This window comes from Nanorana parkeri, unplaced genomic scaffold, assembly GCF_000935625.1.
Source record: "Nanorana parkeri isolate BGI_ZX_2015 unplaced genomic scaffold, ASM93562v1 scaffold192, whole genome shotgun sequence".
Classification (NCBI taxonomy): Eukaryota; Metazoa; Chordata; class Amphibia; order Anura; family Dicroglossidae; genus Nanorana; species Nanorana parkeri.
The window spans coordinates 1,577,196-1,593,253 of record NW_017306460.1 but is presented as its reverse complement, the minus strand read 5'-3'; the positions used below and the strand labels follow the sequence as shown (position 1 = coordinate 1,593,253).

The 16,058-nt window shown below is 41.4% G+C and overlaps 1 protein-coding gene across 1 annotated transcript in view; it reads left to right on the top strand.

Moving 5' to 3' along the window:
• LOC108786104 (serotransferrin-B-like) overlaps positions 1 to 16,058 on the top strand; it is a 40,212-nt gene that overhangs the window by 14,065 nt on the left and 10,089 nt on the right. Inside the window, exons 4-14 of the mRNA XM_018555327.1 lie at positions 1,584 to 1,760; positions 2,765 to 2,903; positions 5,818 to 5,873; positions 6,803 to 6,966; positions 7,045 to 7,192; positions 7,283 to 7,431; positions 8,424 to 8,520; positions 9,034 to 9,075; positions 12,213 to 12,371; positions 15,339 to 15,489; positions 15,649 to 15,713. Coding sequence (XP_018410829.1) covers positions 1,584 to 1,760; positions 2,765 to 2,903; positions 5,818 to 5,873; positions 6,803 to 6,966; positions 7,045 to 7,192; positions 7,283 to 7,431; positions 8,424 to 8,520; positions 9,034 to 9,075; positions 12,213 to 12,371; positions 15,339 to 15,489; positions 15,649 to 15,713 — 1,347 coding nt within the window. The remainder of the gene's footprint in view (positions 1 to 1,583; positions 1,761 to 2,764; positions 2,904 to 5,817; positions 5,874 to 6,802; positions 6,967 to 7,044; positions 7,193 to 7,282; positions 7,432 to 8,423; positions 8,521 to 9,033; positions 9,076 to 12,212; positions 12,372 to 15,338; positions 15,490 to 15,648; positions 15,714 to 16,058) is intronic.

The following is a 16,058-nucleotide window of genomic DNA, read 5'->3' as shown; positions in this document are numbered from 1 at the left end:
CCCAAGCACATGCTGTTCAGCCAAAGTCCACTAAATAAAATCTAGGCTGAATGATGTCCAGCATTATCCATTTCTTTCATTTGGCATCCCCAGTGTACACTAGCATTAAAAAAGCAGTGGGCATTACATGGAGTGCACTGCCCTTTAATGAGAGCTGCCCTGCTAAATGATACATCGATGATAGGGGAGTTCTGTGCTCCCCTATCATCATCTAATCAGCAGATGTGATCTCCACCCAAAAGCCCGCTCACACACACATACGCTCTCTTTCTTGCAAAAAGCCCACAAGCTGCTTGGTTGTTAAGAGCTCTGTTTTTTCCCACCAAGCTCACTCACGTCATCTGTTGCCAAGTAGCTTTGTGGGATGCTCTGGCAGGTGTCTTGCCGAGCTCCTGGCAACCAGTGATGATGAACAGAGAGCCACAGACAGCACGGTTCTAACACAGCCACCCATCCCACCGCATCCGCCCCCCAATCCTGGACGACAGCTATCAGCAAAGCAACCACCCCAACCCAACTCTAGGGCCTCATGCGGTATATGGGTAGGAATGGCCCTGGGTGTACACATTTTAAAAATGGTTTTATAACCAAATTTAGACAAAAGTCACTTTGTATAGAGTGAAGAATGGTTAGAGGCTCAATCAAGTTTATGTTGCCGTCTGTGTCTCTGTTGAGGAGATTTTTCAAGTGATGGGAAATCTCTACAACAGGGACATCCAAATTGGAATAACTCCTACTTTATATTTGTTACAAGTTCCCATTCACATAGCATAACTTAAAAAAAGAAATAAAATTGCTGCATATATTTTTATTTGCTTTTTACTTGTTAAAAAGCGCTAACTAGCTTTCCCCTTCTATGTAATGCTAAGGAGGGGGGTGGGGAGCTGTGTTAACCAAAATTAGCCCTGCCTGTACTGTGCTGGTATTATCAGTTGTAAACTAGATATGCACACTGAGGGGTCTATTCACGAAGCCGCCGAAGGATCTAGCCGTAGCTTCGGCCGATCCTTTGGCTAGCTTCGGTTACGGGAGTCCATCGGTTAATTCGAACCGAGAGCCTGCTGTACGGGCTATTCACAATAGCCCGTACAGCTCCCGATCATGGCCGAGCAGCTCAGCCGAGTCGAACGCATATGCATCGGCTTGGCTGAGCCGTGCTGAAAGCCGAAGCTGGTCGAGCTGGCCGGCCGGTCGGCCTGCTTCTGACAGCTGGGCGGAGCCAGCCGTGATCTTACGGCTGGCTTCGAACAGTGTTCGGCTCACTTCACTTCAGATCGGTCATTCACTCGGCTGCCCTCGGCAGCTTAGTGAATAGACCCCTTAGTGGGGGTTTCTCACATCTAATCTACAACCCAATTATATTAATGGGCAAATCTCTTTTGTGTTCGGATAAATGATAAGTACCCAACCCTCAAACACACTGACACTTTATAACCAAGCATTTTTTTTTAAATAATTTATTTTATCTATTTTTATCTATTTTAGACTTTTATCTCAACCAAGCATTGCTTGTTTATTAAAATGAGCTGGTCAGGGCAGCATTGAGAAACAAAACACTAACTCAGGTTATATGTGTGTTACAGATACCTGTTATTATGCAGTAGCGCTGGTGAGAAAATCGAGCACTTTTAAGTTTAGTGAACTGAAGAACAAGAGATCTTGCCACACCGGAATAGGACACATGGCAGGCTGGTATGCTCCATTAAGTGTCCTTCATGAGAAGAAGCTACTGAACTGGACAGAAGATGAAGCTGAGAGAGGTAAATGTAGAAAAAAAATTTGACTCCTACCTGCAGATGTACCAAACAATCAAGAGCAAACATAAGCTGGCTATGCACTGTTAGAATTTCATACCTACTTTGGTGCAAACAAATCTTGTCAGAACATTCAATAATGCTATCAGAGACTTGACCAAAGTCGTTCAAAACTTTGTTTAGTTTTAACATTCGGCTTTGAAGTTAATTGAATTTTCTGAGTGAAAACCAAATTTACTGTTCAAATTGTTTTCATTTGAGAAACATTTTCATTGTGCTTCTTTGATTTTATCCACCACTATGGATGGTAAATCAATCCTCAATTTGACTCCATGAACTATGAGAAGATCGAACGAATGTTCCAAAAATAATTTTTTCGAACGAAATTCTAACCATGTATACCCATCTATACCAAAGCTATTGTCACAAGCATTGCTCGACAAAAGTGTGCTGTGGTAACAGAATTCCAGCAGCACCATTGTCAGGAGAGAAGCCAGGCCCTGGAGCTCACTAACATTGCATGTAACATTATAATAGTAAACCTAGTTTAGGATGCTCATAGGAGGGTAGCGGGTCAAGCAACAATGATGCCACCACCTTCCAAAACATCAAGTAGGAGCCAGAGCTCACAGCCACAAACATGCAGCTCAGCCAAATGTTCAGGACATATCAGGATGGTGCTACAGACACCACTTATACTCGGACAACAAATTAAAAATAAGTGATTAAGGACTGATTCTCTAAGGTGTTTAACTGATGTTCCCCATTTGAGCAGCTGCTGCCACAGACATAAAACTGTCACCTGATTCAACAAAAATGACCAAAACAGGTTGACTGTCATCCTATATCTGTGGGCCAGTTTACTGAGGAGCAGTTGTGAGAGCATTAGTCACTATCCTTGTGTCTTTTGAGTATACACACATGGTTTTAATCAGCCATTTGAGCACATGATATAAAACAGACACAATAAACACTACTGTTTATTTTACTATTCACTCTTTACTTTTCAGCTGTCTCAAGGTTCTTTTCAGCGAGCTGTGTCCCCGGGGCCCAGGAGCCAAACTTGTGTAAACATTGTGCTGGACGGGGAGGCAAGAAATGCAAACTCAGTAACGATGAACCTTACTATAACTGTCATGGAGCATTCAAGTGAGTACAAAGTTCCTCACAGAGTGCTTTGATGATTTGCTTTTGACATAAAGATGCAGTGTATCTGTACTTACATGACAACTGAAAACACAGAACAACAAGTACTGCTTTCTTGAATCCACCCAAAACAGAAATTCCGTAAAGAAATGTTTGAGTAAAAAATTATCCCAGTTATTTATTTTTGTTTCTAGTAAGAGTAAATAAGGGTAAAAGAAGCCTTATGGCAGGTTTTAACTGCTGCCTGAAACCCCTCTGGTGAGATTTGCCCATGACTGGCACAGGTGTGACACAGAAGTAATGTCATCTGTAACAGTCATGAGGTCCGGTGAACCCCAAACCCCAAGTAAAGAGAATTGGGTAGTCAAGGGAACACCATTCCATTCTCATTTCTCCAAAATGCCTAACTCTGCAACAAATTATTTAGATGTAAATCTGTTGTTTGTGCTCTGGCAAGGGATGACAGCTTTTAAAAGACTCAGACAAGATCCCCACGGTAGACACCACCAGCTCCAGAAAAAAAAATTCTAAGAAGATCATAAATCCTGCTAGCCCAGCATCTGCAAAATGTTTTTGGTAGATTAGCCGTTGTAAATCTCCATTAGGTTTACAGGTTCCAGTCTGGTGTTTTTAACAGCCAGAACCCAAATCTATTTAGATTCCATAAATCCTGATATTATAAAATGACAGTCATAAAAAGTGTCAACCCAAAGGTATAAGAAAGTAACTACCATTTAGCTACCATACATGCCTATGCCATAATGTACAGAAGGTTTATTGGTCACAGAAAATGTCCTAAAGGATATATACATCCTATATACAGTGGGGGGAATCCATCAAGGGAGTTGCTCCACTTTTCTTTAAGTGACACATTTTCCACGTTATTTGCACCTTATTTATCAATGCAGTCTAAGCCTTGATAATAAATGTCATTTTCATTAGACATGTTGGGGGGAATTTATCATAGCAATTGCGAGTGTTTGAACTTTCACGGAATATATTTGCACCAGATTTATCAAGCTAGTGTAATGTTGTTGATAAATGAGGTTTAATAGACTCCAGGAAAAAAGACTTTAAACTTCAGGCAAAAAGCTTAACTGTCGCATCTTGAAGAAGTGTTCACGGGGACTTCTTAAGTTGTGACTGTTTTCTCAGGTGATGCTCCAGTTTCATACGGCCCTGGAATAATTGCAGATGAAAACAGGTGCAAAACAGGGGCAAAAAACATGCAATTGAAAATGTATTGCAAGCTCTGAAGAAAACAGGTGCAAAACATGTTCAGTTGGAGAAGTAGTCCAAGCTTTGGGCAAAACACGTGCAGTTGGAAAAGTAGTGCAAGCTCAGGTGAAAACAGGGGTGTGTTAAAAGACAGATTTGCACATTAAAAAAATGATCTAAGAGGCTAAAACTGTCATAAGTGCTTTGATAAATTCCCCCAGTATATCTTGTTTAGGATCTATCAAAAAGTGATTTCACTTTGTGTAATAATACGTTAGTTGTCAGACTTTAAAATATGGGCTTCTGGAAATATTGACACAGTTAGGAAAACTGCCAGTGAGAGTGTCTGCTCAACTATCATGACACACTTATACTCCCCTCAGCACATTCTTCAGACCCATCGATTGGTTATGTCATTTCTGAAAATGCCCCATTAGGGACCAAAAAAAGTGGTTGTATCTGCAGCTGAAGCACTCTCAATTTTCCTTTAACATTATGCACTAATGCTGAGAGTCATTTTTGAGTCCCAGTGACTTTGTATGACTGTTAGAATCAGACGTACGCTGCAGTAAAGTGGAACCTCCTAGAACCAGGCAAAACTTGTTAAGCACTTTTGATGCCATTTATTTTACTGTTGCTATTGTCTGTGTTTTGTTATATCTTTTCTGTAAACATTTTTCTCTTTTCCCTTTATTAAAATGGTATTTTAAAATCAATAAACTGATTCTCTAAATGCTCTAATCAGAAATGAAAGAATTTTGTGCAATGCTAGTTTACTATTGGCTATTGCAAATTGAAATGGCCAATTTTTTTAATTTTTTTTCTATTCTGATACGGCTCCGTGTCAGAATAAAGAAAAAAAAGGAAAAATCAGTGTATCTCTCCTGGGCGGCCGGGAGCGGGAGACTCCCAGAGCGCCCGGGAGAGTTTTTAAAAAACTATTGGGCGGAGCTAGCTGTCATTGCTAGCTCCGCACAACCGCTTTCTATGTATTTTTTTGGACTTTTTAAACTATTTTTCTGTTGTGCTCTGTCCCTCTGAGGGACCGAGCAGAACAGCCGAGCCGAATGCTGCTCATTCACTCACTGCTGTTCGGCATCTATAAGAATAGACCGAACAGCAGCGAGTAGCCTGCCGGAGGTTCGGCTAAGCCGATCCAGATGTTGGATTGGCTGAGTCAAACTCATCCTGCACTTCGGGTCGGCCGAACATGCTGAGCATGTTCGGCTGACCCGAAGCCACCCGATGTAGGGCTGATTTCAGCCGATATACGGCTGAAATCAGCCGTACCAGCCTGAAGTGAATAGCCGAACAGCGTTCAGCTCACTTCACTTCAGGTCGGTCTTTCACTCGGCTGCCTACGGCAGCTTAGTGAATAGACCCCATAGTGTTTCTCTTTCCATTCCTTATGCCATATGAATCAGAACTGAAAGAAATCCTCTCAATAGAAACACAGACAACAATAAAACCTTGACAGAGGTTCTAAAACTTCCACACTCCAGGCCAACTTTTAGGCCATTTTTTGTCCACAAGAATTAAAAGCCAGTAGACAACCAGCAGCCACTCATAACTGAGGAAAATAGGTTTGTGTGGACTGGAAATGTAATTATTAAAACAACTCAAACTCCAGTACGAAGACAACATTTATAGGCCTGATTTATTCCATTCATGTTTTTAATTTCTCTATTTGCATTTGCAGGTGTCTAAGAGACAACAAGGGTGACGTAGCTTTTGTGACACATATGACTGTACCAGGTAAACAATATATATAATATATTCTCTTGCTGCCATACTAATACCTACTCATGGTATAAAATCTCCTATTACTGACTATGAGGTTGGAATCTTCAGGGAAGGGCAAAACTTAAGTTTCTATTCAAGCACTTTTATATGGCAGGGTCACAGCAGACTGTTTAAAGCCGACCTCCAGGTGAGGAGATATTGTACTTTGTGTACTTGTTCTAGTTCTGTGAAATAATCCAGTGTAAAACAGGAGCTTCCTGTAATCAAGATTTCAAAAAAGATTCCAATCTTTTATGCACCACCTAGATTACAATGTATCATTCATCACCAGCTATAACTATGTTCCACCACCTTCTACAGTGTATGCTCCAAACCACCTAGAATCCATCCATTATCATGTGAAATGAGAGAGAAGATAAGTGTGTGACAACTTACTTTTCTGTATGCTAGCAGTACAAGTGTTCTGATAGCATTTAGAAAACAAGTCTGAGTCTCAAAACAAATAGCCCTTTTATCTACATTTGTGAGCAGACAAAATCCAATTAACAAATCACATCACATAAATTAAGATACTGCTTTTGTTTCTTTATTTAAAAACTAGGGCAATATGAAGCAGCTAAGGCAGGAATCTTAATAAAGTAGTAAATGTTCATTGACTGAACTTTCCCATATGATGTGTCAGTACAGAGGCACCGAGCCATGTAACTCTGTACAAACAAATAATTTTGGAGTCTTCATAGTTTGAGTCCAAGGACAAAAGATTACACTAAAGAGAGCAAGGGCAGGAATATATGTAAAACTGATATCTATCTATCTATCTATCTATCTATCTATCTATCTATCTATCTATCTATCTATCTATCTATCTATCTATCTTTCTACAGTCTATCTTCTGTCACACCTTAGCTTATCCTCTAAACATGTATTAAACTGTCTTTTAGCTGAACTCTATAAGAATTTCCAGCTGCTATGTCCAGACAATACTAGAAGGCCAGTTTCTCAGTTTCAAAAGTGCAGTCTATCAAGATTCCCGGTGAATGCTGTAGTAACTAGGAGTGAAGGGGACAAGACTAAAGATATTGTTGACTTTCTTCAGTATTCTCAGGTAACTGCAATATTGTAGAGGTCTCAAGGCTCTTAGTTGTGGGGTACAAAAAATAATTAAACTTTATTAACATTTTAGAAAAAAGCATGTGACCTATTCAGCACTAAGTATGGGAAAAATCTTCTGTTCAAAGACTCTACTACGAACATTGTTCCTCTACCAACTTCTATGGATGCATTCTTATATCTGGGAACAAGTCTTTTTAACTCCATCAAAGAAATATTTGGTAAGAGGCTTCTATTGATAGAGGTTATTATCAATACTGGAGCTCAAGCTTGTCAGAAAAAATTATGATTACAATATATAAATTCTTCAGAAGTAAGCCAACCATCCCAAGAAATTCTACGCTGGTGTACGCAAAGCAGACAGGAGAAGATAAAGTGTGATAACTGGACACCCGTAAGTGGAGGTATCATTGAATGTACAGAGGCCTCTTCTGCAGATGAATGTATTCAACAAATAATGGTAAGTAATATAGAAAGAAAATGCTAATTCCATAAAAAACGTGACTGATGGATTCGTCGATTACGTCCCTCTGTTAAACCCCCAATAAACACACAGACTGTGTGACATGGATTTAAATGGCCACAGCAGCCCTTTTATTCAGTCCACTTTTTATTAAGTGAGCTGGTACTGGATTCAGGGATTACAGCACACAACAAAGACAGTGCTAGACACTGTGAATTGTAAATCCTATGTATACCACAAATACAATGTAGCCCATTGATTTCTGGTCAGTGTTCAAAACAGAAAAGAGGGTGCCACTGAATTCTTATAGTTCAGAGAACGTTTATAAGTCACAATGTTATTTAGAAGCACCCAAAACTCCCAAAATATGTTGGCTTTTCTAAAGAACTTTGCACCTGAAACTTTCTTGGTGTATGGTCATGGCACATTAGAGAGCTGTATGTACAGCCATTCCTCGCTTTCCGACTTACCTGCTTTGCTACCACTCACACTTACGACCGACCTCTGATCGACCTCCGACCTTGGGCGTCAGCGTCAGTGCGACGTGTCGCCGGCGGAAGTGAAGTCCTCCGTTCTTCACTGCGGGTCCCGGTAAGTATTATATTGCCCGATGTACAGTACACTGTTTAGTACTGTACATCAGCAACACTATACAGTACTGTACTAATACAGTACAGTACTGTATAGAGTTCCTCACTTAACGAACAATTCATTTAACGACCTGGTCGTAGGAACGGAACTCGTTCGTTAAGTGAGGTGCTCAACTACCGAGCCTTTCTCTCCACCTAATGATCAGGTACACCAACTGGCTATTTCTCTGTAGGACTTGATTAATCATAATTTTACCCATCCTGTAGAAAACAGAACTCTGTAACAGACAAACAAGGCACCTGTGTGAAGAAACTCTTACTAAACACTGCTTTAAAAATTCAACAGCATCACTTAGGCTAGTTTAAACCCAAACATTTATTTTATTGGTGGTTTTGTAGAAAGGTGAAGCAGATGCTGTTACTCTGGATGGAGGATACATGTATACAGCTGGGCACTGTGGATTGGTCCCTGTACTCGGAGAGTACTATAACCAAGGTAAGACCATCGTACGGAAAACCAAGTGTATTAAAGAAGTTGTATTGATGTGGACAGTTGAATACTGATGTACATTGGGATGATGAGCCTCATGCCTTAACCTGTTAGTGGTAACCTTTTTGTATTTCCAAAGGGGCCATCAAACATAAGTAAACATTTATATTTCAGCTGTCATCTTCTTGGGCATTACTGTATCGGTTTGTTAACTAAGGAGGAATCATAGTATTTGTTAGTGCTGATCTATTCATGAGTGGAGCCCATGTTGTATTTGGACAGTTTAAGAAATAGTATTCTCTATTGTTCAATATGAGTGTAGGTAAGTTTAACTTCTAATCAACACAAAGGATAACTGAATACTGTGGCATGCACATGTGCACATATAGATTAGTCCCATAGACAGCATGTTTTGACTTTATGTTAGCCTGTTGCTTACAAATACACTATTTTTCCAAACAAGCTACCATCCTAATTTTTATGATTGGTATTATTGTATTTATTTCTTATGATTTACAGAGGATCTAAAGCCATGCAGGACCAGTGGATCAAAATCACAAGGTAAGTTGTTTTATTTTTTTCCTCCTATTTGGTAGATAAAGTAAATGTACAACAACAGAAGCCTACAGGCCTACTACGAGCCTGTCCGATACAAAGAGAAAACCACCTTAGCGATAGAATTGATCAATTGATCATTGATTTAATGTGGAACTGATCATGTTTAACCACTTGAAGTCTGTGGTGTTAAACCCCCTTCCTGCCTAGGCCATTTTTCAGTATTCATCACTGAGGTACTTTGACTGACATTTATTTTGTCATTCAACGCTGTACTGAAATTAATTTTATACACTTTTTTGGGATTAGATAGAGCTTTCTTTTGGTGGTATTTAATCACCACTGGGGGGTTTTATTTTTACTATAGTAAGGAAAAATTACCGAAAATTAAAAGAAAAAAAGTGTTCCCCCTATATTAAATTATAAAACATTTATTATTCCCCAATTTTTGGGTAAAATATAAAAGACGTGGTCATGTCGCATAAAAAGACACCAAACATGTCAAGCCTTAAAATTGCGCACTCCCGCAAAACCTCAAAAAACTACAATACCCAAAATTGGCAATAGGTGACGCTTTAAACGCTTTTTCCGCTCATCAGTTTAGTGCTATCAGTAATTGATGGCCCTAAAATTATTGCTCACACTCCAACGTTTGCGGCGATATGTAACATGTGTAGCGTAATTGGCGTTTTCGCTCGCTGGTGCATCTCTACATTTATATGTGCGTAAACTTGGGGATAGGGACTTAAACATTTTTTTTTCTTTACTTTTTTTTTCTATGTGACTTTTATTATTTTTACACTTTTTTTTTACACTTAATGTTATTGCTATCATATAGGGGATAACAATCCCCCTATATAATAGCAAAGGCACACTGACAGGTCCTCTTTATGGAGACATTAGGGGTCTCCAAGACCCCTAATGTCACCTGGGGACCCCCAAAGAAGCTGATGAAGCAGAGATCTGCTTCATCAGCTTCTTCTCTCTGGCTATAGCAGCCAGATGACTGACAAGTGAATGCGGAAGTGATGTAATACACATCACTTCCGCATTCATACTACGGAGGGAGATCAGCAAGGAGAAAGATGCTGATCTCCCTCCCAACTTCCTCCTGACACCCTCCCGAGTCGGTCCCAGGCTGCAAATGGGGCAGCGGATCCTGGGATTGAAGGTGAGGGTGCAGGAGGGGGGCGGCGCGACGGTGGCACCACACCAGGGAGGGGGGGCGCTTGCAGACAGCTCATACAAGTGAACGGACGGTTATAGAGCCGCCGATCGCTTGTATGTGAAACAGCCGGTAACAGCTGTTTACAACAGACGGGGTTTTTCTGCACGTGCGCACGCTAGGGGGGCACGCGCAAGCAGGAAAAAAAGCTGTCTATTTACGGCAACCCGCCTATTGTGAGTTTGCCGTCCATCCGTTTTTTTGCAACAGACAGATGGCAAGCGGTTAACGTAGAAATACGAAAAGAATTTCACCGCTCTGTTCTGACTCAATCTCCACGACCTAAATGCACACTGTCCAGAAATCGGCATACTGCAATGTTCGCCATACACATAGTTTATTAAAATCCATCAGCCTGCATGGTACAGTCCCCGTCTGATGATCGTCCACTCTAACGCGTTTCAGCCATATAAGCTTAGTCGTAGAGATCAATCTCTATGACCTGACCTCTATGACTAAGCCTGCATGGGTGAAACAAGTTAGAGGTTTTTGATCATGCGTTGGGGACTGTACCGTGATGGCTAATTGATTTGACTAAACTATACTGTATATATGGTGAAGATAGTGATGTGTGGCTTTTTCTGGACTAGGTCCACTTTAAATAACACAGACAGGCTTTAGGAAGAAGGGGGGTAAACTGCTGCAGGCATGGAGTGTGAACATTTGAGAGGTACGAGCACATTCTGTCAGCATATTCCTTAAACCTTCTCTCTTGGCCATGTCGGGCTGTTTTGACAAGCAAAGCTCCACCACGTTTGGGTGGTGTTGGAGCTTGCTGCAAAACCCCATCTCCACACATTCCTAATGGCCTATCACTATAATGGGCAGCCTCACTGGCCAATAGAAAAATGCAGGTGGTAGGAAGAGAAAAACACTTCTTTAAGTAGAAAAAACTCTGCCTGTCAAAAAGGCCGAAAAAACAGCAATGATAGGAAGGTTTGGAAGGCCGTTGCAGGTATATGTACTTGAGGTGTCTGTACTTCATCTGAGCATAAGATTGTCAACCCGCCCCTCCGCCCTTTCTATATGACCTGCAGCGGATGTGGACTGTGAGCAGCTACGTGAGTCTTTTTTTCACTTTCACTAAAGACTCTCCTAATGACAGCAACCAGTACATCAATGATACAGATTCTGCTTATATGACTCTAAACCAGGGTGCTTCTAGCTTTTAGGTAAGCTTTTTGCTGAAATATTTATTATGATTATGTTCTTACCATACAGTATCAAGCATTGATTCATTAATTCCAGTACTCAAGTTTCCCCACCAGTCATGTTTTGAGGAATACTTGATGCTTGCACAGCTCATTTAACCTTTGTCATTGGCTATACATTTATACCAGACTTTACCAATGAGGAAAAGCCTCATATCTTAATCCTATATATGAGGTCTGTAACTGAAACACAAGAATCTAAATGACCCATGTAGTTTGAAGTCTATTTTCTTTAACCCGAAACAATATATCTGCTGACCTTATTTCTGTAGAAAATATACTATTGGGATTATTTAAGCAAGGTCAGGAATTTAGAAAGTAGTAGAATAGCTAGGCTTCTCAGAAGAAGAGGTCAGTAATAGCAGCCTACATATTTCCTTAGCACAGCTTTCCTTTGACTGATCCCTATGTTAGAAATAACAACTCTAAAATCCCACACCAAGATTATTAAAACGGCCAGAGATGGAGCATAAATGCTTCTACTGCATTCTCAAATTCAGGAATATTGGTAAATAAATAATCAGGTAGCGTGAGAGGGACCGCATTGACCATGATGGCATGATTCTGGAAGTTTAGGTTGGGAGATACTACTGGAGTCTCCTAGAGTCTTGGCTGTGAAGGTAATTTGTCTCCCCAGCATCCACTAGTACATTTAGCGTGTTTAATAAAATTAGAGAAATAATTCCTTTTCTTTTGATTCTACAAAGGCACATACTATGCAGTTGCTGTTATAAAGAAAACAACCAAAGACATTACATGGAACAATCTTAAAGGCAAGAAGTCCTGTCACACAGCAGTAGGTCGCACCGCTGGATGGAATATTCCTGTTGGTCTGATCAACAAGAAAAACAACAACTGTGATATTGGTAAGCATAGTGCCACATGCAGCACCATTGTAATATATAAACAAGCAGATAAAAGGATCTTCATTTTATATAGACTACAGGCATTTCACTTGCTCAGAATGACATGTCCTGTAGATTTGATCCCATGACATCAAATACACCCTACACAAGTGTTGAATAACACATTTCTCATCTGGGCCGGTAAGCGTCCGAGGCTAGCCTATCATATCATGGTCCGCTCCAAGGAATCAGGAGGCTTGGCCCTGCCTGACCTGCGGACATACTACTATGCGGTGCTCCTTGCCCAGATTCTGGACCGGAAACACCACGGGGCTCACAAACTCTGGGTCTCCCTGGAAGCACTTATCTCCCCTGTGCTCCCTTTCTCGGTACCCTGGCTTGCCCCTTCTCATCGCTTCTCCCTTTTGCCCTCCCTCCGCTTCTGAAAGCCTGGGACCTTCTTCTCAGAACGCATGACTTGTCTTCTTATGTGGGCCCCATGACTCCCATAATGGGCAATCCGGTATTTCCACCGGGTTGTATCTCCTCTAGTTTCCTTTGCTGGTCCAACTCTGAGCCCTCACCTTTGGCCGAAGCCCTCGCAGGACCGACACTGAAGCCTTTGGTCACCCTACTTGAGGGCCGTCCCCACATCCCCGGAGCCTGGCTTTTATATTTTCAACTTCGGGCGTTCTACACTGCGTTGGGGGATTGGGCCACCCTACACCGACCACTCTCCTGGTTCGAGTCCCTTTGCTATCTAGATGACCCACCCACTCATGTAATCTCCCTCCTGTATCGTCAGCTATTGGAAGCTCCCCATTCCCCTTCTCCTCCCCATTAAGTGCCCTCCCGTATCTGTTCTCCTACTTAGCCTGGCATCCCCCCATATTGTGTTGCCCCTTGAGTCCTGTGTTACTATGTGTTTATCCTCCTTTTTGTCCCCCTTTAGTGTTGTCTGGCCAGATGCGAGATCGCAGCTACCTTTATATCTCCTGAGTGAGATGCGCTCAGTTGCTATAGAAACTAGAAATGTACCCCCCTCTGTATGACTTGATCTACATATTTACCACTGTATGTGATGGATACTTGAACCCAGTGGCGTAACAACCGGGGGGGCAGCAGGGGCGCGGGCCCCGGGCGAAAAGTAACGGGGGGGCGCCGGCCGAAAATGGCACTTTCGGCTAAATGCCGAAAGTGACATTTTCCTGCCGTTTTGTCGGCGCGGCGCGGCCGTGATTCCTTTCATCCCCGGTGGGACACAGAGCAGTGCCCAGCGCTGCGGGACGAGCGCTGTGAGCGGCCGATGTCTTTCCTCCCACACCGCTCGGCCGCCTATCACAGTGCAGCAGAGCGGTGTGGGGGCGGAGACAGCCAGCGCTGTCACAGGAGCCTCTTGCAGCCTCCTATGACAGTGTGTGTCAGAGAGGAGAGCGGGTACAAGCACTCAGTGATCAGTGATCGCTGAGTGTTTGTACATAATTGAGTACCTGGTATGTATACTATATCCTCAATTATGAATGAATGGGAGTGATCTATATCCCCTCCTGTTCATTCATAATTGTAGTTATAGTAAACATACTATTTTCCCCCGGGCGCCCAGAACTCTGGTTACGCCACTGCTTGAACCGAACACATATATATGCCTAGTTATATGCTTGTGTCTCATGCGGAGCTGTGACTGCATGACCTGAAACTGCGCTGATCCCTATGTCTGCCTGTCTTTTATGTTACCTGTACTAAACTCTTAATAAACATTTATTATTTAAAAAAAGAATAACACATTTCTCAATATGACCTCGTAATACTATTATTTTCCATTTTTTACAGACACAGTCTACCCTAAATCAATTATAACATAACTATCATATACTGTAGTTATATTCGATTCTTCAGACATTACACACTGAGCCATTCAGGTTTCCCATGACCATGAAACACTATAAATGATACACTATAATGACCAAGAACACTGACCAATTACTTATGTTTTAAAAGAACTCAGAGTCTTTCATGAGTGGTAAAAAAAAAAATGTCAAGCTTACTGAACTATTATATGTGCAAAAAAAACAGCAAAACGAAAGTTCTCGATTATTTACATTTAAAGGCAATATTCATACCATTTTGACCATAAATGCAAAGAAGGAAACAAATAGCATACCCCTCATTAGTAGCAGCCAAACTCAGTAAATTCCAAAATCCTATGATTTTTCTGAAGACATTTTAGCTTACCCATAGCAATCTGGATTGGTAAAGGACAACTTGGCAACTCTCATGCCTATTTCCATAAACAACAACCTCCACATGAGCACACAGGCATGTTTTTTTTAATCCTCTACAACAGGGTAAGAAACACTGGCACTCCAACTGTGCTAAAACTACAAATCCCATGAAGCATTTGCATGCACTATTTTTTGCACCGAAACACGGGCATTGCTGTACCACGTGTTCTGGTGCGGCCGATTGCACTGCGGGCAGGAGGCGTGTCTGCGGTGCCATTGACATGAATTACAACACCTGGCCCCTCCCGCCCCAGAACAAGGGAGGCTTGGTTAATGTGATCCAGTGTATTCCGGGCAGGATCTGTGGTGGAACGCACACTGCATATGGTGTGAACCGGCCCTTAACATTGAAGTTTTCCTGTCATTAAATCAAGAAAAGAATATTATGCATTATCTTGTTATTTACTTTGTGTGGACATCACAAAATGATTCACATAAATCTCCTCTTATTCACATAAGTCTTCTCCTCAATGTCCCTACCACACACATATACATAGGTCCAATTTGGGAAGGAAGCCAATTTACTACCAGTATGTTTTTGTGTATGGAAACCAATGAATGCAGATCTACCTTGTAGAACTATGGAAAATATTGCAATGCAAGGTTTTATTACTGTGTCTCCTCATTGAGAACTTTCTGAGATTATTACCTGTTTTAACACTATTATTAAAGTCCTGTGTTTGTTTGCTTGGTATATTTCTAACAGGTTCATACTTCAGTCAGAGCTGTGCTCCTGGCTCTGATATCAATTCTAATTTATGTCAGTTGTGTATGGGAGACCCCCAGAAACCTCTACTAAACACTAAATGCTCACCCAGCTATGCTGAGGCATATTACGGATACTCCGGAGCGATAAGGTAATAGAAAATAACATACCACTGCCATAAAATGGCATGGATCCATTATACCTAACATGAGTCAAATGTCTTTTGGCTTTATAGTTTGATTTTTAAAAGGGTTTTCACTGAGTACAGGGATGGCACTGTTGAATGAAACCCACATTTTGTTAATTTTAGGTGTCTGGTGGAGAAAGGAGATGTGGCCTTTGTCAAACATACCACTGTATTTGAAAACACAGAAGGTAAGGAAGTCATTGGACTAAATGATGTACACTACAGTGATTCAAAAAATGCCCATAAAAAATACAGGCACTATTACATATTGTATTATTTCCTTATTTATGCAGAATATATATTGTAGTGCTCTACAGAGAACACTCACCCATTCACCATACTCTATCATTACAGTCTGAAGGGTCCACACATGAACACACTACCTAGTAGTATGTTTTGAAATGCTCAATAAAACATTTAGTGATCTTCAGGCCCGGCGCTACCTCAAGGCAAGCGGCCGCCTGAGGGCGCTGCAGGGTGAGGGTGGAAAAAACAGGGCATTTTGACAAGTACTTGTACTTGTCAAAATGCCC